The sequence below is a fragment of the Narcine bancroftii genome, chromosome 7 (assembly GCF_036971445.1).
Source record: "Narcine bancroftii isolate sNarBan1 chromosome 7, sNarBan1.hap1, whole genome shotgun sequence".
Classification (NCBI taxonomy): Eukaryota; Metazoa; Chordata; class Chondrichthyes; order Torpediniformes; family Narcinidae; genus Narcine; species Narcine bancroftii.
Window position 1 is genome coordinate 38,164,863 of NC_091475.1, and position 25,528 is coordinate 38,190,390.

The 25,528-nt window shown below is 41.2% G+C and overlaps 1 protein-coding gene across 1 annotated transcript in view; it reads right to left on the minus strand.

The window, feature by feature from the left end:
• Positions 1-25,528, minus strand: part of rubcnl (rubicon like autophagy enhancer) — a 37,348-nt gene that overhangs the window by 4,690 nt on the left and 7,130 nt on the right. Inside the window, 10 exon segments of the mRNA XM_069892441.1 lie at positions 2,650-2,888; positions 4,528-4,592; positions 5,581-5,726; positions 7,327-7,444; positions 9,934-9,985; positions 15,089-15,178; positions 17,665-17,842; positions 19,064-19,139; positions 20,360-20,379; positions 22,823-23,298. Of these exon segments, the coding sequence (XP_069748542.1) occupies positions 2,650-2,888; positions 4,528-4,592; positions 5,581-5,726; positions 7,327-7,444; positions 9,934-9,985; positions 15,089-15,178; positions 17,665-17,842; positions 19,064-19,139; positions 20,360-20,379; positions 22,823-23,298 (1,460 nt within the window).

The window sequence follows — 25,528 nt, forward strand, 5'->3', positions numbered from 1 at the left end:
GATATCAGCCCACTGGCGGTGGTCAATGTGGCAGGCACCAAGAGATTTCTTTAGGCAGTCCTTGTACCTTTTCTTTGGTGCACCTCTGTCACGGTGGCCAGTGGAGAGCTCGCCATATAACACGATCTTGGGAAGACGATGGTCCTCCATTCTGGAGATGTGACCCACCCAGCGCAGCTGGATCTTCAGCAGCGTGGACTCGATGCTGTCGACCTCTGCCATCTCGAGTACTTCGACGTTAGGGATGAAAGCGCTCCAATGAATGTTGAGGATGGAGCGGAGACAACACTCCAAGAGCGCCAAGAAAAGTGCAGAGAACAAAACAAAGGACTCCAAATCACCTTTGTTGACCTCACCAAAGCCTTCGACACCGTGAGCAGGAAAGGGCTTTGGCAAATACTAGAGCGCATCGGATGCCCCCCAAAGTTCCTCAACATGATTATCCAACTGCACGAAAACCAACAAGGTCGGGTCAAATACAGCAATGAGTTCTCTGAACCTTCTCCATTAACAATGGCGTGAAGCAAGGCTGTGTTCTCGCACCAACCCTCTTTTCAATCTTCTTCAGCATGATGCTGAACCAAGCCATGAAAGACCTCAACAATGAAGAAGCTGTTTACATCCGGTACCGCACGGATGGCAGTCTCTTCAATCTGAGGCGCCTGCAAGCTCACAGCAAGACACAAGAGAAACTTGTCCGTGAACTACTCTTTGCAGACGATGCCACTTTAGTTGCCCATTCAGAGCCAGCTCTTCAGCGCTTGACGTCCTGTTTTGCGGAAACTGCCAAAATGTTTGGCCTGGAAGTCAGCCTGAAGAAAACTGAGGTCCTCCATCAGCCAGCTCCCCACCATGACTACCAGCCCCCCCACATCTCCATCGGGCACACAAAACTCAAAACGGTCAACCAGTTTACCTATCTCGGCGGCACCATTTCATCAGATGCAAGGATCGACAACGAGATAGACAACAGACTCGCCAAGGCAAATAGTGCCTTTGGAAGACTACACAAAAGAGTCTGGAAAAACAACCAACTGAAAAACCTCACAAAGATAACTGTATACAGAGCCGTTGTCATACCCACACTCCTGTTCGACTCCGAATCATGGGTCCTCTACCGGCATCACCTACGGCTCCTAGAACGCTTCCACCAGCGATGTCTCCGCTCCATCCTCAACATTCATTGGAGCGCTTTCATCCCTAACGCCGAAGTACTCGAGATGGCAGAGGTCGACAGCATCGAGTCCACGCTGCTGAAGATCCAGCTGCGCTGGGTGGGTCACGTCTCCAGAATGGAGGACCATCGCCTTCCCAAGATCCTGTTATATGGCGAGCTCTCCACTGGCCACTGTGACAGAGGTGCACCAAAGAAAAGGTACAAGGACTGCCTAAAGAAATCTCTTGGTGCCTGCCACATTGACCACCGCCAGTGGGCTGATATCGCCTCAAACCGTGCATCTTGGCGCCTCACAGTTTGGCGGGCAGCAACCTCCTTTGAAGAAGACCGCAGAGCCCACCTCACTGACAAAAGGCAAAGGAGGAAAAACCCAACACCCAACCCCAACCAACCAATTTTCCCCTGCAGCCGCTGCAACCGTGTCTGCCTGTCCCGCATCGGACTTGTCAGCCACAAACGAGCCTGCAGCTGACGTGGACTTTTACCCCCTCCATAAATCTTCGTCCGCGAAGCCAAGCCAAAGAAAGAAGAATATATATATATTTATACACACCCCAACACCCCCACACCATCAATTTTTTAGTCTTTCTCCCAAGAAAGGTTTTCTCTCAAAGTGCACAATTATGCTTTTGTAAGACTGTTTATATTTGTAATGTAAGCAGTGTATATATAACTATTGATCAGAAGCCAATATAACTGACATCAAAGCCTTAATACAGTAAAATCCTCAGTATCTGGAATTCAAGAACCCAAACAGGAAAAGTAAGTAAATAGAACAAGAAAAAAAAACATCTAAATAAGAGTTGAAAATTGTAGAACTAAATGTTCTCCAAAACACCACAACCCCTTGGTGAAGATGGGATCAAACATTCAGCCAGCAGAGCGCCCTGGTCATGCCCCGCCTGCAACAGCTGTTTCAAAAAAAGTTGTGTTTGAATAAAATGGCAGTGCCCAGGATGCAGAGTGACTCTCCCAAAGTGTCTCCATCTCCCAGCCGAGCAAGACTCTGAACTTTACATAATTAATGACTACAATATTGTTTTTTTCAGATTAAATTTTGCACTTTTGTTTTTAAAATTTTTTTAATGCAGATATAATTAGGCATTGTAAGTGTGCATCTCAGGCAACCAGAAAATTCACATATCTAGCATCCACAATCCCCATGAGTGCCTAATACCAGGTATGTTACTGTGCCTAGACAGACAAGCACAGTATGTTCAAGGGCTATTGCTCCAAAGTCTCAAAGGAATCCATCTGAAAGACTAGCCTAATGGAGTGTCAAGCCCAACTACACGACAGAAGTACCACTACATAAACTGAAGGAATGAAAACAATGTTGCCCATTTCCAACTGAAATTTTCAAAATGCTTTATACTGACACCATATTGCAAGAATAAAAAATGCAATATTTTATTTCTAAATTGCAACAGCAACCAAACTAAACTGTTATTGTTCCACTTCCATACCATTACCTTTGCCTTTCTCAGCTCTTTGACTTTGCTGTAAAGAGAGTTGTTGATATAAAATATGTTAAACAGTGGATCCTGCCACACGCTTTCCAACAGTTGCTTGGATAAATGGCAGACAGGATGCTTGCTGAAATCCCACTTCATTAGAATTCGTCCAGGGATCAGGGACTCCTCATTAAGATGGCAGCATTCACAGAAATATTTCCCCAAATACTCACAGTAACGGAGCTTCTTAATGTATTCTGCAGGGAAATCAAATATTAATTGTTCCATTCCAATATAAAACTTATTTACAAATTATTAGCAATGATTTAGTTATATAATTTGTATGCCCATTAAATTGTTGCAATTTTCTTTCTCCTCCTCCCCTCTATGGGGTGGCAAGATCAACACAGGTACTGTTCACATCCAAATGGCTCATGGAAGCTTGGGTAAAACAGACTTCAGCTCCACACAAATACCCATTATTGGGAGTGATTATAATGATTTCACAACTCCACTCTGGATAGATTAATTTTGCAAGTTACTCAAGCCAGTTGAGTACATTTGTTATGTTGAACAGCAAAAGAGCAAGTTTCTTTTTAACCTTTCTCTTCATTGACCTTCATGCCAGATTTCTAAACTAATCCACCATGCAGGATCTTTTCCAAAACTACATGACAAATTGGTCGTTGTCTCTTTCATAGAAAAAGATTGTTTGCTTTGTCCTTCTGAACATTCACACAACAAATTTGGAACAAGAAAAAAAGAAAATCACAATTCTTTTTAAAAAAAAGTATCTTTATCCAGTCTTTAATTTTAAAATGTTCCATCTCCTAGACCCTGCAATTAATTGGAAGCAATTTCAGGTTTTTTCCCCTATCCTTCATGTTCAAATGGCAAACTCTCAAACTAGGAAGTTTTTCACAAGAAGTCACAAGGACTACTAAAATCAGGTTTCTTTCCCCTTCCCAAATCAATAAATATGTAGCTAACAGTGGTGCTTTCCTTGCCACAGAATTAATTGCTTTTCCACTTCTCTTCAGAATGCAACAATTGCTTGTTAACACTTTTAGTACCCTAGTCTAAAAACAATGCTGGTTTTCACCTCAGACCTGGAATAAAATAGGATCCTGTGACAGAGTCTTGGTCAAACTACATGGAGAATTTTGTTTAGACCTGCACATTTTGTGGCAAATGAACAATACCAAGCCCTAGAGTTACAATTAGTTCCTTTTCAAGTTTAAGGGAGGAAGTTTAAACAAAGAGGGCAAACAGAGGAACCATTTCATTTAGCAGGCAAGGTGGAAGTTTTAAAACCAGTCAAGTCATTTTAAAAGTCAAAAACTGGAAGTGCATTTTGCAATATCAAAATTTTAAGCTTGCTCTTCAAATTTAAGGCTGTGGGGACAAATTCAACTTAAGTGTTAATACAAATTGTAAAAAAGGAACTTGGATTTAAAATATGGCATCAAAAAAAAAGTCAGGACAAAATAAATCTCAAGCAATGCCATAGTTGATATGTTAGGGACAGAGGTTATAAATCTTTGGAATTGTGTAGGTTTGTGGATGCCTGATCTTTAAGCACTTTCAAATTGAAGGTGCAAATTAATGGTCATGGGGCGGGGGGGGGGGGGGTTGGGGGGGTAATGTTGTTGTGCAGGCCAAGTTCAGAATAAATCCAAAACAGCAGAGCAGGTCCAAGATTTGTGGCCATCTCTTGGTGCTGACACTTGTGTGCACTGCTAAATGGAACAGTGTTATGTTATACATTGAAACCTCACAAAACTAATCATCAGGAAAAACCCAAAGCAGGACATTTGTGTGTTTGGATAAATACAGAAAAGAGCAGGTCCAACAAAGCCAAGCCATATAGGATCAGGTAGCTTTTCTGCCACGTACTGGAGTCAATCCATGTTCCACAGCCAGCACACAGAGATTTCTGAGCAGCCACAACACATTCTCTCCTGCAGGTGCAAAACAAATGTTGAAGGAATAACTTTAATAGAATTAAAAACTGATACTATTTGGAAACATTAAATACAAAGGGAACTGCCAGCTTTCAGCTATTGGGTGCACAGTTACTCTCAGACTTGCATGTCCACTCAAAATAAATAAAACACTCACTTGCCCCTTTTCCACTAGCACTGCATCCCAGGAATTTACTGTAAATTTGAAATTAGGTGCATGGAGCTCTAGGAAAAAGGAAACTTCAGCCAGTGTGGCCTGGATACAGACAGTTAATACAAGGGAAAAAAAACTAGGTTTGTTTTTGCATTAAAGGATGGTCTCAATTAAGCAGCAGCTTTGATTGAGGAGTTGGTCTTTCCAAACGTGACAGCAAATTGCCAAACCAGTTTGCTGCATTTGTTCATACTGGGAACTAAAGGGAAATTAAAGAGGGTTGTGCCAGGGTTGGGAAAGCAACCAGTATGAGATTTTCTTAGATTACAGAAAATTGTGGGAAAACAGATTGGAAATCATTTAAAAACCCCATACCAGGTAGAGAGGATTAATAAAGTGAGATACACAGAATTATTTAGGAGCCTGAGTTAATTAAGACTTTTGGATCAGAATTAAAACTCCTTCCTATTATCCAGATAAAATTAAACAAAAAATCCAAATTAATCATCAAAATGTTAGATACTTGTTGAAAACCAACAATTAAAAATGTAACAACTAAACTAACAAGTACATTTCAGAAAGTTTTAATGCCTTCAACATTTCCTCAGCTACCAAGGAATAATTACTGTGTTCAGCATATTTGTATCATACAAAGATTTTAAAAGCCACATACTGAAACTGGAATTTGCACTTTTTAAAACTGCATTATATAATGTTCCTTCCTAAAAATTTTCACCAAATCCACCTACTGACAAAATTTTTAAATTGTGCTTTATTTCATACTGTGCATATAACACTTGATTATTTCCATTGGAAAGTGATTGCACCTACTTCTGAGGTGAATGGATGAAAAACAGAATTTGGAATCTGGGAGGAGCCCACTCTGCAGTGCCCCTCAACCGGGAGTTTATTTTGAAGTCTTCAGTTAGATCCACAGATTCCTCAGTACTAGGAAGAGTGTCCTTCAGAGGAAGAAACTGGAAGGAAAAAAGAAACATTATTGCCAGCAACTAAACAAATGATAGAATCTGATCCACATTTTGATCTGACCTTTGGGGTGGACAACTCCTGCAACATTAATCTACTTTCTCACCATCTCCTATCCATACTAGACCATGAACAATTGGTGGAAGTTGCAGTCCATTAGGCCTGCAGATGTTGGCGATCAAAGAACAGCTCGGTTTCAAATTGTGTCAAAAGAGCTGTGAATTTTTAAATTTTAAATATTAAACTAGTTGCACCCATTGCTTTGTTGCTATAAATAGTAAGTCAAACAGAAAAATCTGGAGCTGTTTAGCCATCATTTCAAAATCCTAGCCCTGCAGAAAAGCTACCCTCAAATTTACACCAACCTTCCTCCCCATTCCTAACACCGATCTGGCAAACCTCAAAATTCTCTCCTCACTGCTGTTCTGTTTTGCTGGGAGATCCCAACAGAAACAATGTCCAATTTATGCCAACCAATTATGCTTATATTTTCCTTTCCAAGAACAGACAGAGGTCCATTTGAAAGAGCTGGATGGCAAAACCTTTAAGAGCTCTGATCTCTTGCTGCTCTCCAGCCAGTCTAGTGATTGGGTAGCAAGTGACCTACAGGATTGAGTGACTGTTGTCTTGCTCCATAAACTTGTATGCTGGTTATATTTCCTGCACTGATTTAATTCAATCAGTAACTGCCTGCAGCACCCCCATCACTTTGTTTAGAAGAGAAAGATTTACAAGCTGAAAAGCAATCCTATTAACTTGTTCTTTACAGAAAGGGGCATGGATTTCGATACCCATAGGACCTAGGTAGGGAAGGACTGTTGCAAAGAGTCCTGTTAAAAGGAACAAGCATGTTGGAATTGAATACCAAAGACTTTTCTGATGCTCATTTACATCAGAGTTCAATATACAGGATAGAATAAAATGGGCAGCTTACAAGAATAATACTCAGAGCAGATGGGGGACAAGGATTTGGATTAAGATAAATTTGTGGGCTCAAGACTTGGATCAATTTACTCAAGGAGAAATTAGTCTAGCATCCATTACAACATCACAAATCAGAAGTGCTACATTTCAGAAGAATTGATAAACTAGAAACCAGGGACTTTAGATTGCCAATTTGAAAGCCACAAACAAGCTCTCCTCAAATCTACACCATCAGGTGATGCTGTGTAAAGCCCTGATTTGCACAAAATGGATACCACATTTCAGCCCCTTTTAAAAAAATTGTTATGGAGTTCAACATACAGGCATACATCCAGAATTGACAGTTGCACAAGTTAAGCACAAAAGAATAAATAAAACTGCATCAATAATTGCTTAAAATACCTCAAACATTTAAGTGAAATTATTTGCGACCATGTTAAACCCGTTTGTTGAAGTAACTTGTACAAAGAAAAAACTAAAGCTTTACAACAGTTATTGCAAACTGATTCATGACAGTGAAGCTTATTGGACTTTTTTAAAATAGGTGCTTCAGGTGGATTATTTTGGTTTTTAAAATATAGTGTAAAAGACTATTTAGATCATGTGTCTTAGCTACTCTGAACAGGATATTACAATATTTTCCAAAGGAACACATCATCCACATACTTTATCCAACACTGTTTCCACTGCATCAAGGTGATGTTGTTCAGACGCAGGAGGTAACCACATTGACCGAAATGATTTAAATAGTCGCAAAGCCAAATATTCAGCAGATAAACGGTGCCTGAAAAAAAAGTTTAAGCATGTACCCTTAAATCGCTGCAGTAAAGTTGGTAGGGAAAAAAACTTGAATTTTAGCTGTTTGATTCACCTACTAACCATAAAACAGAATAGTACAAAGAACACCCTTCAGCCCACAATGTCTGCATCAAACAAGATGCCATATTAAACAATCTCTTCTGTCTGGTGATCTAGAGGTGTCCATCTAAATGCTATTGTTGTAGCTACTTTCACCACACCATTGCTCGATGCAATGCAAAAAAGCTTCTTCCCTTCAATGCATGCCTTTTACCCTGGATAAAACATTCTGATCATCTATCCTCAGTTTTTATAAACCCTGGTCTCCAATATTGGAGTGAAAACAAGCTAGGTTAATCCTGGTTAATCTTTTCCCCCACCCTTTCTAAATCCTCAACATCCTGTAATGGAGCCACCAGTATGGCGTGCAGCCTAACCAAAATTTTTGCTGCTGCAATAAGACTTCCTTATTCTTGTATGTAACACCTTGACCAATAAGGCATGCATGCAACACACCTTCACCACCCTCTCTAATTACATGGCCATTTTCAGGAAGCTACAGACCTTTGGCGAGCTCTCCACTGGCCACCGTGACAGAGGTGCACCAAAGAAAAGGTACAAGGACTGCCTAAAGAAATCTCTTGGTGCCTGCCACATTGACCCCCGCCAGTGGGCTGATATCGCCTCAAACCGTGCATCTTGGCGCCTCACAGTTTGGCAGGCAGCAACCTCCTTTGAAGAAGACCGCAGAGCCCACCTCACTGAAAAAAGGCAAAGGAGGAAAAACCCAACACCCAACCCCAACCAACCAATCTTCCCCTGCAGCCGCTGCAACCGTGTCTGCCTGTCCCGCATCGGACTTGTCAGCCACAAACGAGCCTGCAGCTGACGTGGACTTTTTACCCCCTCCATAAATCTTCGTCCGCGAAGCCAAGCCAAAGAAGACCTTGATCCCGATCCCAAATCCCCAGTACATCACTGTTAAAGATCCTTCCAACTGTGTACTTTGCCTTCACATTTGATCTCCTAAAATGCAACATTACACACTTCCACAGATTAAGCTCAAATATAGATAGAACCGAACAACATTTCTGAAGAGTAGTAATTTGCTGTGTGGAATGAAATAGAAAAGGACTACTCCGAACATGCACGTTGCAAGTTTACTACCTTCTCTACAGCACCCCTCCCCATCCCCACAAACATTACAAATCATCCTTCCTCCCTCCAATGGGGTTTGCACATTAGTTGTATTTGCACCTTTGTTTATATACAAAAAAGCTGACGATTTCCTGGCACTAGTATAATATCAGTTGCAGAATCAGAACTCTTTGGGGGGGTGGGAAGACTCATTGCTAGAATCATCCAGCCCAGGATTGATTTCCATGTTCCAAACATTCTTCACTAAATGTGCTCTTGCAGCAAAAGTCAAGAATTCTTTTGAATTCTCTTCGAACAGAAGAGAAAAATCTGCTCTACCAATATCTCGTTATGGGCATGGTAGTACAGGTAGTGTTGTTTCACTTCAACCCCATTTATGATTCACTAGATCATGGTTAGCTGCATCTCAAATTTATTTACCAACTTAACTCTTTAACAATGTATTTTTATCAATTAGTTTTTTTCTACAAACTCTTGTTGAAAAATGTGCCCTTCTTGCCAAAATTCATGCCATCATCCCCTTACAAACTTCCTTTTATATCTCCATCAAACCCACTATGGACCATTCTTTTTGGCCAGATATAGGAACTCAACCTACTCAAGTTAAACAAAATACCACAATGTCAAGGTGATAAGATCAATGGGATAGATGAGATCTTGGTAAATATAGAACCCAATAACCCACTTCCTTAACCAATAATACAAAAGAATTAATATAGAAGTTAAGTTACATTCAAATTAAATGAGGGCTCAGGGAGGAGAAGATACAAAACTTGATGTAAAGTTTCTCATTTAGGTTAGCGAATTGTTAATAGAGTTATTGTTATGGTAGCTGTGCCTAAATGAAGTGACAAGAGTACAGAGTCCAAGGACCAAGTTCAAGCCTTGCTATGGCAGCAATGGAATTTAAATTCTCTTGATAATCTACTATTTAAAAACTTAGTCATTAGCATGTGATTACAAAGCTATCAGACTATGACAAGAACCTATCAGACTATGACAAGAACCTATCAGACTATGACAAGAACCTATCAGACTATGACAAGAACCTATCAGACTATGACAAGAACCTATCAGACTATGACAAGAACCTATCAGACTATGACAAGAACCTATCAGACTATGACAAGAACCTATCAGACTATGACAAGAACCTATCAGACTATGACAAGAACCTATCAGACTATGACAAGAACCTATCTAGTTCTTTTCAAGGATATCTTGCAGTCCTCCTCACCCATTAGCAGCAAATGTAAACCAATTAAAAGACTAAACTGGCCACTGAGACTCGAAGGAAATGAAGTGAAAAAACCTTACCTTTCTATCGACTTTAATAGGCCATCGGAACCAAAATCAAGGTCATCAAATTCTGAAAAATTAAAAATGTTTGAAAAATGAGTGTCAAGAAAACATCAATGGAGGAGTCACGTGATGGAGTAGTGGCCGGACGGTGAACTCCAGCCCTCTCCAGAAAAGTCGGGAAAAACAAGAGAAAATACAAAGGCACAGAAATACAAGTTAAAGAAAAGTGAGTATAAAGGTGGAAAGAAGATGGAGACAAAAGGAGAAAAATCAAAATCAACGGAAAGAAGAGAGGAAGAGAAGACAACGGAGGAAAAAGGTGAAGGCCTTACCTGTCCGAAGAGGCCCGCTGTGGAGAGAGGAGCCCACTACCTCAGGTCGGTAGAAAAAGAACTACAACAATGGCTCACAGAGCCGAGTAAAAGTGCGCAACTCCTCGCGCATGCGCGATGCGCATGAAAAAAAACACACCGACGGGAGGGGGGACCAGCTGGGGAGTCGATCTCCACAGCCGGCAACGACAGCTGCAGAACACCTGCAGCAAGAAGAGACCACAGAAGACAATGGAAACAAGAAAGAAGAGGAGGAAAGGGCATCAAAGAAACAACAGATGGCCAACCCAGAGGAAGAAGAAGAGGAAGAATACAGTGAAATAGATAAAGGGAAAGGCAAGATAAAGGATATACTTGCTCTTGTTAGAGGATACATGGAGTCATTTAAAGAATGGCAAACACAGGAATTCAATGATTTAAGAAGAAGAATAAACAACACAGAAAAGAAAATAAATAAAATGGATATGACCTTAACAGAAATGGGGAAAAAAATGGACAAGATGGAAGAACGGGCAATAGCAGCAGAAATGGAGGTAGAAGACTTAAAAAAGAAATTGGAGGAATCTAATAAAAAAACTAAAGAGACACAAGAATTACTAGCCCAAAAAATAGATATAATGGAAAATTATAACAGAAGAAATAACATAAAGATAGTGGGCCTTAAGGAAGATGAAGAAGGCAAGAATATGAGGGAGTTTATAAAAGAATGGATCCCTAAGGCCCTAGGATGTCCAGAACTACAGCGAGAAATGGAAATAGAAAGGGCACATAGAGCATTGGCCCCTAAACCACAACCACAACAAAAACCAAGATCTATTGTAGTAAAATTCCTAAGATATACTACAAGAGAAAAGGTACTGGAGAAGACAATGGAAAAAGTAAGAGAGGGCAACAAACCACTGGAGTATAAAGGGCAAAAAATCTTCATTTATCCAGATACAAGCTTTGAACTCCTAAAGAAGAGAAAAGAGTTCAATACAGCAAAAGCGATTTTATGGAAGAAAGGATATAAATTTACACTGAAGCATCCTGCGGTATTGAAAATATTTATTCCAGGACAACAAAACAGACTGTTCTCGGATCCAGAAGAAGCACGAAAATTTGCAGAACAATTACAAAAATAGACTGAGGGATGAAGACGGGTAATGAGAGTAAAAATGATCACGATTGATATGTATGTGGGTAAAGACAAAAATAGACTGAGGGATGAAGACGGGTAATGAGGGTAAAAATGACCACGATTGATATGTATGCGGGTAAAGAGGTATAAGAGTGAATAGAGACAATGGGCATACGTCAAAGTATCTGTAATTAGAGGAAAACATAGATAGTATAGACAAGAATTAATAAGGGAAGGTAATGAAATAGAGAGAATAAGGAGGGAATTAAAAGAGTGACCTTTGTGACATGAAAAGTGAAATCTTTTCTGGGGGGGGCTGGGTGGGGGAAAAGAGCGGTCACTGCAAAATCAGTTGACGCTTGCGAGTGGATTCGCAAATCCAAATGGAGAGGGGAGATGTGGTTGTCCGACAAGGGATAAAGGACAACTCAGGAGGGGAAGGGGAGATTGGGGATAAAGAAGATAGAAATAGGAGAATAAGGAAAATGTTGGATGTTGTAGGAATGTTGTCTGGTAAAGAGTTGAAAATAAGAAAACAGAAATGGAAAAGGAGGAAAGGTAATGATGGAAAAACGGAAAGAGAAGATAAACAAAATATAAAATGGCTACGCTGAACTATATGACTTTAAATATTAATGGAATACATAACCAAATTAAAAGGAAGAAACTACTAAATTTACTGAAAAAGGAAAAAATAGATATAGCATTTGTCCAAGAAACACACTTAACTGAATTGGAGCACAAGAAATTAAAGAGAGATTGGGTAGGACATGTAACAGCAGCATCGTATAATTCAAAAGCAAGAGGAGTGGCTATATTAATTAGCAAAAATGTGCCATTTAAAATAGAAGAGGAAATAATAGATCCAGCAGGGAGATATGTTATGATAAAATGTCAGATATATTCGGAGCTTTGGAATCTACTTAATATATATTCACCTAACGAAGAAGATCAAAAGTTTATGCAAGATATCTTTTTGAAGGTAGCTAATACGCAAGGGAACATACTAATAGGAGGGGATTTCAATCTGAATTTGGATCCAAATATGGATAAAACGGGGAAAAAAATTAACAGGAAGAACAAAGTAACCAAATTTATAATTAAATCAATGCAAGAAATGAAACTTGTGGACATATGGAGGAAACAAAACCCAAAAGAAAAGGAATACTCATACTACTCGACTAGACATAAAACATACTCAAGAATAGACCTATTTTTGTTATCAGCTAGTATGCAGGATAGAGTAAGAAAAACAGAATATAAAGCGAGAATGCTATCGGACCATTCACCCTTAATACTGACAGTAAAGCTAGAGGACATCCCTCCAAGAATGTATAGATGGAGATTAAACCCCATGCTACTTAAAAGACAGGATTTTAGAGAATTTATTGAAAAACAATTAAAAATGTACTTTGAAGTAAATACGGAATCAGTGGAAGATAAGTTTATACTATGGGACGCAATGAAAGCATTCATTAGAGGACAAATAATAAGTTATGCAACCAAGATGAAGAAGGACTATAATCAGGAAACAGAGCAGTTGGAAAGGGAAATAATAAACATAGAAAAAAAATTAGCAATAAAGAAAACATCAATAATTTTTGGTCTTCAAATGAAAGATCTTACATACCACTGAAGGTCTGTTTGTAGTTCATCAATACCAGATATGTAGAGGGAAATTTCATTTGTGGTCACACTCTACAATTCACATTTTAGAAAGGTAATGAAAACAATCATGTTTTTTAAAAATAAAAAATGGAATTTAGTAGATACTTTTGAGAACATTTTGTAGGGTTGGGGAGGAAGGGGACCAATGCAGTTGATCAACGCAGAGCTTTGAAATAGGCCCTTTCATGCAGTGAAAAAGCCTGAATATAAAAGGCAGAAAATCTCCACCCTTGCCCCTATGATTGCGCCAAGGCCCCAACTGCAATTCTTCTTGGGAAAGAAGATCAGCAGAGCGCTGCACTCTGGCACCTCATATGTACGGCCGCTGAAAGCAGCTGGCTAGGGGCGGGCTGATGACATTGCAATGTCCCCATCAGCCAGCAATTCATCTCCCCTCTCCCGTCGGGTGTGACGGCCCTGCTGGCCGCTCAGGCACCTCGCCAGGCTGCTTCGGCCTTTGGGGCTGCTCATCAGCAGCTCAAAAGATGGCAGAGCAATGGCCGTCTTCCCAACCCATAATCCCCACGCAGCTGGAACGGTTCTGGGAAACAGCGGTCCCAGTTGTGTGGGGGGGGATTAGGGGTTGGGAAAGGGCCATTGCTCTGCTGAGTATTTATGAGAGGCGGCGCTATGGCACCAGTTGCCCCACCTCCATCGGCTCCAGAGGGCACTACAAGGTGCCACTCAACATGCAGGAGCAGCTTTTAGGGATGCTCCATGAAAGGTAACTATGTTTTCCCTCCACGCTTATACCCACCTTCCAGGGAGAGGCCTGGTATGAAAGGGCCTATAGACAAACAGTTAACAATCCTCCCTAATAAATTCCCCATGAAAACAGTAACTACCACAGCATTTACTGGTAGTCATGCCTGGTAAACACTACTCCTATCCCAAGTCCAAAGAGGTGGCTATCAAAACCAAATAGAGTCAAATGAAACAAAAGCATGACTAATTTATACTATTACGAACAAGTCACTGGTTAACCAGAGTATTTTTGGTAAATCTCTGGAATATTTTGCCACAGGCAGTTGTGGAGGCCAAGTCATCAGGTGCATGTATTGAAGAGATTTATTAACAAGTTCTTCATTAGCCAGGGCTTCAAAGGTTATGGGAAGGTGGCAGGGCAGTATGAAATGGATCAGCTCAAGGTTGAATGGCAGGGCAGACTCAATGGCTGAAAGCCTATTTCTGCCCCCATGTCTTGTGGCCATAATTCACTAGTTAATCCCAGAAACTAGGCTTATAGACCTGTGGATCCAGAATAGACCAAGAACCTCTGCCTTGAGGTTACAGGTTTATAAATGATATGGTGGCTCAATTTGCTAAAATGATACAAAGGTAGGTCAAAAAGTTACAAGAGCACTTGGGGCCACAAAGGACAAGTTAAATAAGTGGACATAGTTCTGGCCAACAGAACTCGTGGAGAAAAAGCAAAATATTTGGATGTCAAGCTACTGTGGGTCCCTCAGGTACATCCCCTGCTGCAAGATTTGCAAAAGTTCAGAAAAGAATGTTATTTTTTTCCTGGGAGATTGGAGTACAGATTAGGGAGGAAAAGCCGAGTAGTCAAAACCACATCCAGCATACTGAATATAGTATGCTGTCCTTGAAGATATTAATACATTGGAAGCAGTTCAGTTACAGCTTACTAGACTGACATCTGGAGTGGGTTGGCTGCCTTATGAGGAAAGGTTGGACAGCACAAAGGAGTGGGTAAATTGCATTCTCAGCAAATGGAAATACAAAACAATCTGCAGATGCCAGAAATGGGAAAGGAAGAAAATGGTGGAAGCATTTAAGAGGTCAAATGGGATCTGTAGAAAAGAAAAAGTTAAAACTTCAGGTTGAAGAAGGTTCTCCAGAAGGCTAGTCCCAAGCATTTGTGGTCTGCGCCATCATCCAAGGAGTGGATGCATTTACTGACAACTTCAGTGGTTGGCAGTGCTGTGTCCACAAACCATTGACACTTGCACCTTCTTCCAGAAAATTGGGGAATATCAGTAAATATTTTTTTTTTAATTCAAAACCCATTTCTATCTGACACCTGTACCTATTATCACAAAGTCATCGTCAGGAGCAGCAACATTTTGATGGTCCTTGGATCGAGTGTCAGACGAATCATCCAGATGAGCAGAACCACCTGGAAAAGAAAGACCGACAATAGAACAAAGTCTGTTGTGCATAGACTTCAAAACTGGGTTATGCATTGGTTTCTAAAAAATGCTGCAGTCAAAGGAGGTGAGAATTTGCTAAATCAAATGTACAAGTAGAGAGGAGAAAGAACTCAATCTGCTTCTCCTATACACAAGATGCAGTAGTTTCTTAAACAAAATCCATTCCATCGCCAGCTGTATGAAGTCCATCTTAAATCTTGAATTAAATTTTTTAATTTAGATATACAGTACATTAACAGGCCTTTTTGGCCCATGAGTCGATGTCACCCAATTAACCTACACTCCCGGTAAGTTTTGAACATTGGGAGGAAACCTGAGCCCCTGTGGAAAACCCATGTAGACGTGGGGAGAATGTAAACAGGACTCAAACCCCAATCCCATTATTTCTGACTTAAATGGTTGCCCCAGGGCAAATTACCAAATTTCCTTGTTTTATATTCAGCAGAAATGAGAATACAAAAGAAGTTAATCTGATGCTAATGGTGGCAAGTACACTCAAAAGAATAATGGCAAAGATAATTACTTTATAGGCAGTTGATATTATGATACAATAAGGAGAAAACAGTTTGCAAATAGTTGGCTTTCTTGTATGAATGCAGTTCACTGCAAGGTGTGAAACCAAGTACAGCGACTAGCAAATTCTCCTTCCGTACAGCGACTAGCAAATTCTCCTTCCGTACAGCGACTAGCAAATTCTCCTTCCGTACAGCGACTAGCAAATTCTCCTTCCGTACAGCGACTAGCAAATTCTCCTTCCGTACAGCGACTAGCAAATTCTCCTTCCGTACAGCGACTAGCAAATTCTCCTTCCGTACAGCGACTAGCAAATTCTCCTTCCGTACAGCGACTAGCAAATTCTCCTTCCGTACAGCGACTAGCAAATTCTCCTTCCGTACAGCGACTAGCAAATTCTCCTTCCGTACAGCGACTAGCAAATTCTCCTTCCGTACAGCGACTAGCAAATTCTCCTTCCGTACAGCGACTAGCAAATTCTCCTTCCGTACAGCGACTAGCAAATTCTCCTTCCGTACAGCGACTAGCAAATTCTCCTTCCGTACAGCGACTAGCAAATTCTCCTTCCGTACAGCGACTAGCAAATTCTCCTTCCGTACAGCGACTAGCAAATTCTCCTTCCGTACAGCGACTAGCAAATTCTCCTTCCGTACAGCGACTAGCAAATTCTCCTTCCGTACAGCGACTAGCAAATTCTCCTTCCGTACAGCGACTAGCAAATTCTCCTTCCGTACAGCGACTAGCAAATTCTCCTTCCGTACAGCGACTAGCAAATTCTCCTTCCGTACAGCGACTAGCAAATTCTCCTTCCGTACAGCGACTAGCAAATTCTCCTTCCGTACAGCGACTAGCAAATTCTCCTTCCGTACAGCGACTAGCAAATTCTCCTTCCGTACAGCGACTAGCAAATTCTCCTTCCGTACAGCGACTAGCAAATTCTCCTTCCGTACAGCGACTAGCAAATTCTCCTTCCGTACAGCGACTAGCAAATTCTCCTTCCGTACAGCGACTAGCAAATTCTCCTTCCGTACAGCGACTAGCAAATTCTCCTTCCGTACAGCGACTAGCAAATTCTCCTTCCGTACAGCGACTAGCAAATTCTCCTTCCGTACAGCGACTAGCAAATTCTCCTTCCGTACAGCGACTAGCAAATTCTCCTTCCGTACAGCGACTAGCAAATTCTCCTTCCGTACAGCGACTAGCAAATTCTCCTTCCGTACAGCGACTAGCAAATTCTCCTTCCGTACAGCGACTAGCAAATTCTCCTTCCGTACAGCGACTAGCAAATTCTCCTTCCGTACAGCGACTAGCAAATTCTCCTTCCGTACAGCGACTAGCAAATTCTCCTTCCGTACAGCGACTAGCAAATTCTCCTTCCGTACAGCGACTAGCAAATTCTCCTTCCGTACAGCGACTAGCAAATTCTCCTTCCGTACAGCGACTAGCAAATTCTCCTTCCGTACAGCGACTAGCAAATTCTCCTTCCGTACAGCGACTAGCAAATTCTCCTTCCGTACAGTGATTATTAAAAGTTAGAGATGGCAGGCATACAAGAAAATAAAACAGCAAACCTGCAGGATAATAACTGAACAAAAGAGCTGGCATGACCCCCAATCATGATTCCTTCTGCATTATAAGTACATGTAACCAAAGTGGTTAAATATCTGTAGGATTACAAAAAGTCTTCCCTATCAAGACTGTTGTTCAACATTTCATTTTTCTCAACCCAAAAGTCTCATTTATTTTGCAAGAGGCTCTTGATTGAAGAATTGCAGTCATCTCTTCCAAAAGTGATAATGTTTGATTTAATAAAAATTATAAAAATAGCACTCATTTCTTTAACCTGATTATTTTAGGTGCAATGAACATTTGACATCGTTTTGCATTGGTACAACAGATCAGCGTGCATTTTCTATCTAAAGTCAGTTCAAATCCTCACCTTCAAAGCCACTGTCTATAGAGTCAGAATGGGATTCCTTCTTAACACAATTCTTCACAGCTTGTATAACAGCAATATTATCCTCTTCTCCCAGTTTTACTTGCTCATACAGGATGTTGCACTTCACATTCTCTAGTGTAGCAATCACTAAATCTGCAACAATAAGGTGTGCATTCTCCTATAAAATAGAAGCATTGACATTAATGTTGCAAAAGCCAAAGCTGCAAATAATAATGAGGACAAGTGCTCTCTTTGCAATAGATCTTCCATGAATGAGGGCAAGGATGCTTCTTACACTTGTCAATAAGAAGCTGATTTTTTAAAGTCGGGGTGGGGAGAGACGAAAGGTACTTGGAAGCCCTAGGCACTTTCAAGCAGGGAAAGCACCAGTCTGTAAAGGCAGAGGTTCTTCACCCTTGCATCTAAAGGCATGCCTTTCTGAATGCACTGTGGCTGGCTCCGAGGCACCTATTCCAACCCTTCTGGGGTAAGGATAATCAGCGGGAGCGCAGCGCTCTGCTGCTTGACTTACAAGCGGCTGGTTAGGGGAAGACTGATGATGCCGTCAGCCTGCGACCCATCTCCCCACTTACCCCTCTCCCTCTGAGGCAGGGCAGCAGGAGCTGTCAGTGGATGGCTGGTGTTGGCTGTGACAGCCACACAAGGCCACTTCTGCCTTCAGGGCCACTCTGCAGCTCAAAACTAAGCAGAGAAATAGCTGTCTTCCCTACCCATAATCCCCATACAGCTGAAACTGTTCTGGGAACCACAAAGTGGTTCCAGCTGCGTGAGGGATTATGGATAGGGAAGACAACCATTGTTCTGCCACATTTTTATGACGGGTGGCACTATGCCACCAGTCACCCTGGCCCCATCGGATCCGGAGGACGCTACAAGGTGCCTCTTGATATTAATGGGATGCTGGAGCAGCCTTTTAGGGCTGCTGTCTGAAAGATTTTAGATCTGCTATTGTAACCAGCCTCCAGGCAGAGGCCCGTCATGAAATGGCCTACTGCCAACAGTCCAAGCTTGAAGCCAAGAGAGCTCCTTTGAAGCTTTAAATTCATTATAGGAAATCCAATAACAAAACCAGGGATTGTGCTCGACCCCTACAACTACTCCACTGTGCAAGATTTTATTCCAACACAAGAGAAAGGATGACGATTTACCATTTCAGCATCCATCAACAGAAGATGCCCATGTTTACACATGAATCACAATTAATATTTTCATTCAAAAAAAAAAATATTTCATACTTTGGCAAAAAAAATACAAACCAACTTGTGAAATAGTTGAGTGCAAAATAGAGTACAATGGATATTTTTCAGGCAGAAATACCAAATATAACCAAGCAAAGACAAAACTTTATGAAGATTAAATGAAAAAATGAGAATCTTACCCTTTCCTGAGCTTTGCTGGAACTGAAACTTGGATTAGAGAGATAGCTGGTGTATATAATAGTTTCTGGTCTATTACTCAGAGCTTTGTCTGTGGAAGAAAATAGTTTTGCATTAAAGCTGCAAAATTGGAAACTGGAGAATTTGCAGAAAATTAAAGTCTTCACCAAAACAATACAAGGTGGAAGAGTTAAACATTTTAAAAAATAGCTTGAAATTAAGTTACAAAAATGAAACACTGAAAACACTCAGGTCAGGCCACATCTGTAATTCAGATTTTGACAAAAATTCATTGACCTACAGCATTTAACTGTTTCTCCCTTTGCAGGTGCTGGCCAACCCACTAAAGCATTGGTTTCATGACATATTTCCAGTATCTGCAGATGTTTTGCTTTTCAGAACACCAATTGATAGTTTCCTCATTGGCCTCCCAACTATTCTGGTTGGAAGATACATGGTACTAACAGCAAATTCATAACCCTGTTCAAACATCAGTTCCCCTTGATTCTGAAAAGCCTCAGGAACCATCCTCCCACCGTCAGTTGTTGGAATTTCAACCATGGAGCAGAGATCATAGTAAGTATATTTCCTGCTACTGTTTTCCAAAAGTAAGAGCTGCTCAAAATTACTCAAGTATATGCAAGAGGCTTTATTAAGCATCCCAGTGATAGGGAACTAACTTTTGAGGATAGAAGAGGCTACTTCATGTTCCCTTGGCCCTCAACTGTTGGGAGTGCATGGTAGTAGGTGCCAAATAGCCTCAAGCATTCATTTTGTTCAACCTTAGCAAGGCTGTTATTGTAAAAACCATAGAAAACACAGACACCTCACACATTCCACTGTGTAAAGCAACTCCCCTCATATTCCCCCCCCCACAAACTTTTCCCTTCTCACTCTTAACCCATGTCTTCACAATTTTAAAAACCTCCATGAAATCACCCCTTATTCGTCTATGCTCCAGAGAATAAAGTCCCAACCTTTTATTTTAAAATTTAGACATACAGCATGTTAACAGGCCATTTCAGCCCACAAGTCCATGACACCCCATCAGGGTCAGCACCAAAGGGGCATCTGCAGGCATTGCCCTCCCCTCAAACAGTCACAGCCATCCCTGGCTGTCAGACCCACCTCATGCCCTCCCTCCCGTGTCAGGAGAGTCTAGGTTGACACATGCTAGTGCACCCCAACAGTATCACAAGTGTGTCAAACTTGACACAATAAAAAGGGTGCCCTCATCACACATCAGAGGGATGGCTTCAATAATAGATAGACTGCCACAAGCACCCCACACCCACCACCGTTGACAGATCAGTCTCTGCTAGCACCTCCCCACAGGTCAGCCCCGACACCCCTCGAACTCACTAATACCCTCCAACATACATTCTGGCACTGACCCTGTGCTAATTTACACCCAATTCACCTATACCCCTGGTAGATTTTGAAAGATGGGAGAAAACCAGAGCCTCCAGAGGAAACTCATGCAAACACAAGAAGAATAAACTCTTTACAGAGTGTGGGATTTGAACCCAAGTCCCAATCGCTGTAAAGGCAGTTCACTAAACCACTATGCTAACCTTGCTTTCCCAACCGGTTTAACCTTTTCCTGTAACTCAGCTTCTGAAGTAAGGCAACATCCTAGAAAATATTCTCTGCACTCTTTCTAGCATTGATATTTTTCCTGTATTTTGCTGGAAAAAAACTGCACACAATTCTCCAATTCACTAATGTTTTATACAATTTTACCACAACATCCCACCTCCTCTACTCAATACTTTGATTTACAAAGACCAAAATGCCAAAAGCTCTCTTTATAACCCTATCCACCTGTAACAGTACTTTCAGGAAATTATTTATCTGTATGCCCAGGTTCCTCTGTTCCACCACACTTTTCAGTGCCCTACCATTCACTGTGTTTGTTCTTGGTTTGTCTTTCCAAAATGTAACATTTCACAATTGTCTTCATTAAATTCCATCTGCCATTTTCAGCCCATTTTTTCAGCTAGTTGAAATCCCTCTGCAAGCTTTGAAAATCTTCACTGTCCACAACATTTCCAATCTTCATGTCAACTGCAAACTTGCTGATCCAATTTACCACATTATCATCCAGATCATTGATATAGATGACAAACAACAATGGTTCCATCACCAATCCCCAAAGCTCATTCCACTTGTCACAGGCTTCCAGTCCTGGAAGCAATCATCCACCACTATTCTCAAGCTTCTCCCATCCAGCCATTGTCAAATCCAGTTCACTACTTTACCATGAATACCTAGTACCTAAAGCTTCCCGACTAATCTCCTATATGGGACCTCGTCAAAGGCCTTACTAATGTCCATGTAGACAACTACCAGTCTTTCCTTCATCAACTTTCCTGCTAACCTCCATGAAAAACTAAGATTGTGTAGCGGCAGCTACACTGCTCCTGCAATAACACACACAACCAGACGGGTTGAGCTCAGTGAGCAGTTCATTGCAGGCTGCTGGGCTGCACTTATATTCCCAGCCCTGACCTGGCTGAGAACCACGCTGGAGAGCGCTAACGTCATCCAGGCATCACCTGGTCCCCAAGCGTGGGTTTCTGAGCCCCAAGCTGAAAGGGAAACCTCCGACTGCACCAATTTGGCCGGCTGCCCTGCTGCGTGGCTTACAAGCGAGGCCAGTTCGCTTGCCTTGTGGTGAGCCACCACACAGCACGCCCTCCCCCCCCCACCCCCATAACTGGCACCAAGTCCTTTTTTGCCAGGTAGCCTCGCTTTTTGGGCTGGGCAAAGACCGCGGGCTCAGTGGGATCGAGGTGCGCTGGCTTCAGCCTGTCCATGGTAAACAGCTCATGCCTGCTGCCCAAGTCGACCATGCTGGAGGGCGCTGACGTCATCCGGGCATCATGTGGTCCACAAGCGCGGGTTTCTGAGCCCCAAATTGGAAGGAAGGGAAACCCCCGATGGCACCATTTTAGCTGGCTGCCCTGCCGCATGGCTTACAAGCAGGGCTGGTTCACCCTCCTTGTGTTGAGCCGTCACAATTGGTTAAATGTGACCAAAGCCATGTTGACTATCCCTAATCAGTCCCTGGCTATCCAAATAATTGTATATTGGATGTCTTCGATCGCCTAATAGTTTACCTACTACTGACGTCAGGCTCACCTGCCTATAATTTCCAGTTTTTGAATTTTTTTTATTTTTAAAACAGAACAACCTTGGTATATTTTTATAAAGCATTTTCCAGGTATGTGGTAGAAACCCCTTCAGAAGTCAAAATAAGCTAGTATATATTAGGAAAGTCTTAATGATTTATGAAAAATCCACTCCTATTGAAGACTGATTAGGATGTACTAAAGGATTAATCATTTAGAGTCAAATAATATTATACTACAATAGCTAATGAAACTACATTAGAACAAATATTACTGGAAAATATATAGAATTTACAAAGAAAATTAATTACTTTATGCCATTGCTCATTGTCCACTTGAGCATCTTTTCACATCTCTCTATTCCTATCAAACTACTTCTCCAAATTCATCAAGGGTCATAATCTGACATTTTCTATTCAGCCAGCCACTCGGCAAGCCTTTTATATTTTCTGAGTTTGGTCCAAACACAAACCAGATATCATTCATGAAGTGAAACACAAGTCTACAGATGCAGTGATCGAAGTTAAAACAACACCAGAGAAACTCAGCAGGTCAAACAGTGCACTTCATATAGCAAAGTTACATTTTTGGGCTTCAGCCTTTCAAGGCCTGTGCAAAATATCATACATCCTCTATTTTACCTGAATGGATGCTCATCTCAGGTGGGAAGTGTAGCGGTGTTTGATTTCCATCAGTCACTATTGATGGATTCCCATTGAAGTTTGTGCACCTGGAAGCTGTAGACTGTGTAGAAAGGAGTTCATTGAAGGTACTGGAAATTGCACAACTTGAGGGCAGTTCAGGTGATCCAAACTGCAAGTTGTTGCTGCACAAATGGCCTTTTGATATTCTCATTGGAATCCCAACACCTTCATGCTCTTCATTCTCTCCTTTCTGATTGTTCCAAAGCATTTTTGCATTTTCATCTTGGAATAAAGTCAATGAAGAAAGCCTTGCATCAGTTGTACAATCCTCCGTTGGTGTGAAGCCATCGGATGGTTCCAGTACCGAGATTAGGATCTCTTTGATAGCAGCTGGGCTGTTTGAGTACCGTCCTGAACTCACTGCAGTCTGGCCCATGACTGCTGGCCTGGAATATTCATCTGACACAAGAGATAAGTTCAGCTGAACATTGGTTGCATTTAAAATTAATAATTTGTCATTAAAAATTGGATAAGTGTCAAGATAACCAAAGATTTATTTGATTGCCATGCAAGTTAGCCCAATAAAAAGCCATTTTAGAAGATAAGCTCCAACAGAAATCCACCTAAAATTAGCATCTGCTGGGAATAACATTGCCTCATCTCCATTCTCCTTTCATCTTTGCTCCCATCTAAAAGAGATCAACTGAAATTAATTTATGGCCATCCTGATTAGAGTGGGATGATGCATTGCCAGGAAAGTTATCAGTAGAACTAATTTGAGATAGTAGATGATACATTTGCATTGCATCCTATTGGGCAGGTTCAATCTTGTCATCTCTGCCACTTGAAGCACCTCAGCCTTTATTCTCCATCTCAACAAAGCTACCACCAAACCACCTCTCAATCATTACATCATAAACCAATCAAAGCATTTGCATCCATTCCAAACCTTGAATTCACTTCCAACATCCAACCTCAAACAACAAAATCCCATTCTTCCTTCTACATTCAAATGACCACATATTTAACCAAAATGAGTTTGTGGTTTTGACGCAAATCCCATCAAATGACGTGCTCAAGCAATATAGATTCAGACAACTTCAGGGTTTTTCTAGAAAGAAATAATAGCCAGAAATGCCTCCTCTTCATTAGAAACACCCTTTCTGACTACTGATTCTGAGGAGACAAGCATACTACTTTGACATTATGCTTTGCATCTGACCTCTCTTTAGGCATTAGCACTCCATTGGCCTTTCTCTACATCTTGACCTCATCTCCATTATTTCAGGTAGCTCAGCTTCTCCAAACCTCCTTCTGAAGCTGGTCCTAAAATACCTTGTATTATCCCATCATTTCTCTCTTCCCCCCCCCCCCTCCCCCTCCCCCTCCCCCCTCCCCTCCATCCCAAGTCTCTTCCAGTATTCAGATTCCATATGCTTTCAATCATCTCCAATATCTATACATAGGGAATGTTTGGAACTGGATAGTACAAAGAGCCAAAAATGGGCAGTCAATATATTTTTCTGCAGCTGTAAGGAAAGTTGAAGAAACCAGGAGCTGCAGAGAGGAGTTTAAAACTCTGTAAAGGATGGGGAAGACTTGTCTAGAGGTGGCATCTTGTTGGAGGCAATCTATTGTCAAATGATTGTAGAAGTACAACCCAGAGGTGAGAAGACTATGGAGGATTAGCCGTTGAAATGGAATGAATCCCTTGAATTTCTGAGCTGAGTATTAGTCACATGAATATTAATATTTACTTTCTGACAAACATTTTGAAGTACTTGCAAGATTATCCCCCATACTTCATACTTCCATTTCATAGTCAGGCAACCACAAGACTCCAAGAAATGATTGTGTACCACTTTATAACATTGTAAGCTCAATATTAGGGATAATTCAAGGGTACTTCAGAAGTTTGCTCAAAATCAGTCAACACTTAGGGAGTGAACCCAGGTTTCTGTACTCATTTAAGGGAGCTCTCCATGGAGCAGCAGTACTCAACCATGAATTATACAGCAAGTTCCAAGACAGGAAAGAGCCACTTCCCTTCTAGCTAAGAGTATGAAGTATTTCTCTCACACACACACACACACACACACACACACACACACACACACACACACACACACACACACACACACACACACACACACACACACACACACACACACACACACACACACACACACCTGAGTTAGGGTTGTTGAACATCTCCACTCTTACACAAAAAATTCTAATCGCTTAATTAATCCACCCCAGGGAAATGATCAGTGACCTTCTACATTATACTATCAACACCTAGAACAGGCTTAAAGAACAATGTCTTACCTTCTGACACAGCACATTCCAGACTTCCTCAACTTGGCAGACATCACCTTCCTTTCCCCAAAAAGGCAGCACCTTGTGTTTCACATTGTGCCAATTTCCTTTTTTCTTAAATTTTAAAAAAGTGACTTTTAGAAAGTTCCCTAGACTTTGAATCTGAACACTTGCCCAAACACCCTCCCCTACTTTCTTAATCTTAAAATGTGTTCCTCTCACTGTTCCAGTTCATTTATCTTTTCACTCTTAACATCTGACCAGCAGTAAGCTTTTCAATAGTCTTGTTGAGGCTTCATGTTGTGGTTTAGTAACACTCTGATAACAGAATCACACCCGAATTAGATCATTAAAATAATCATTAAAATAA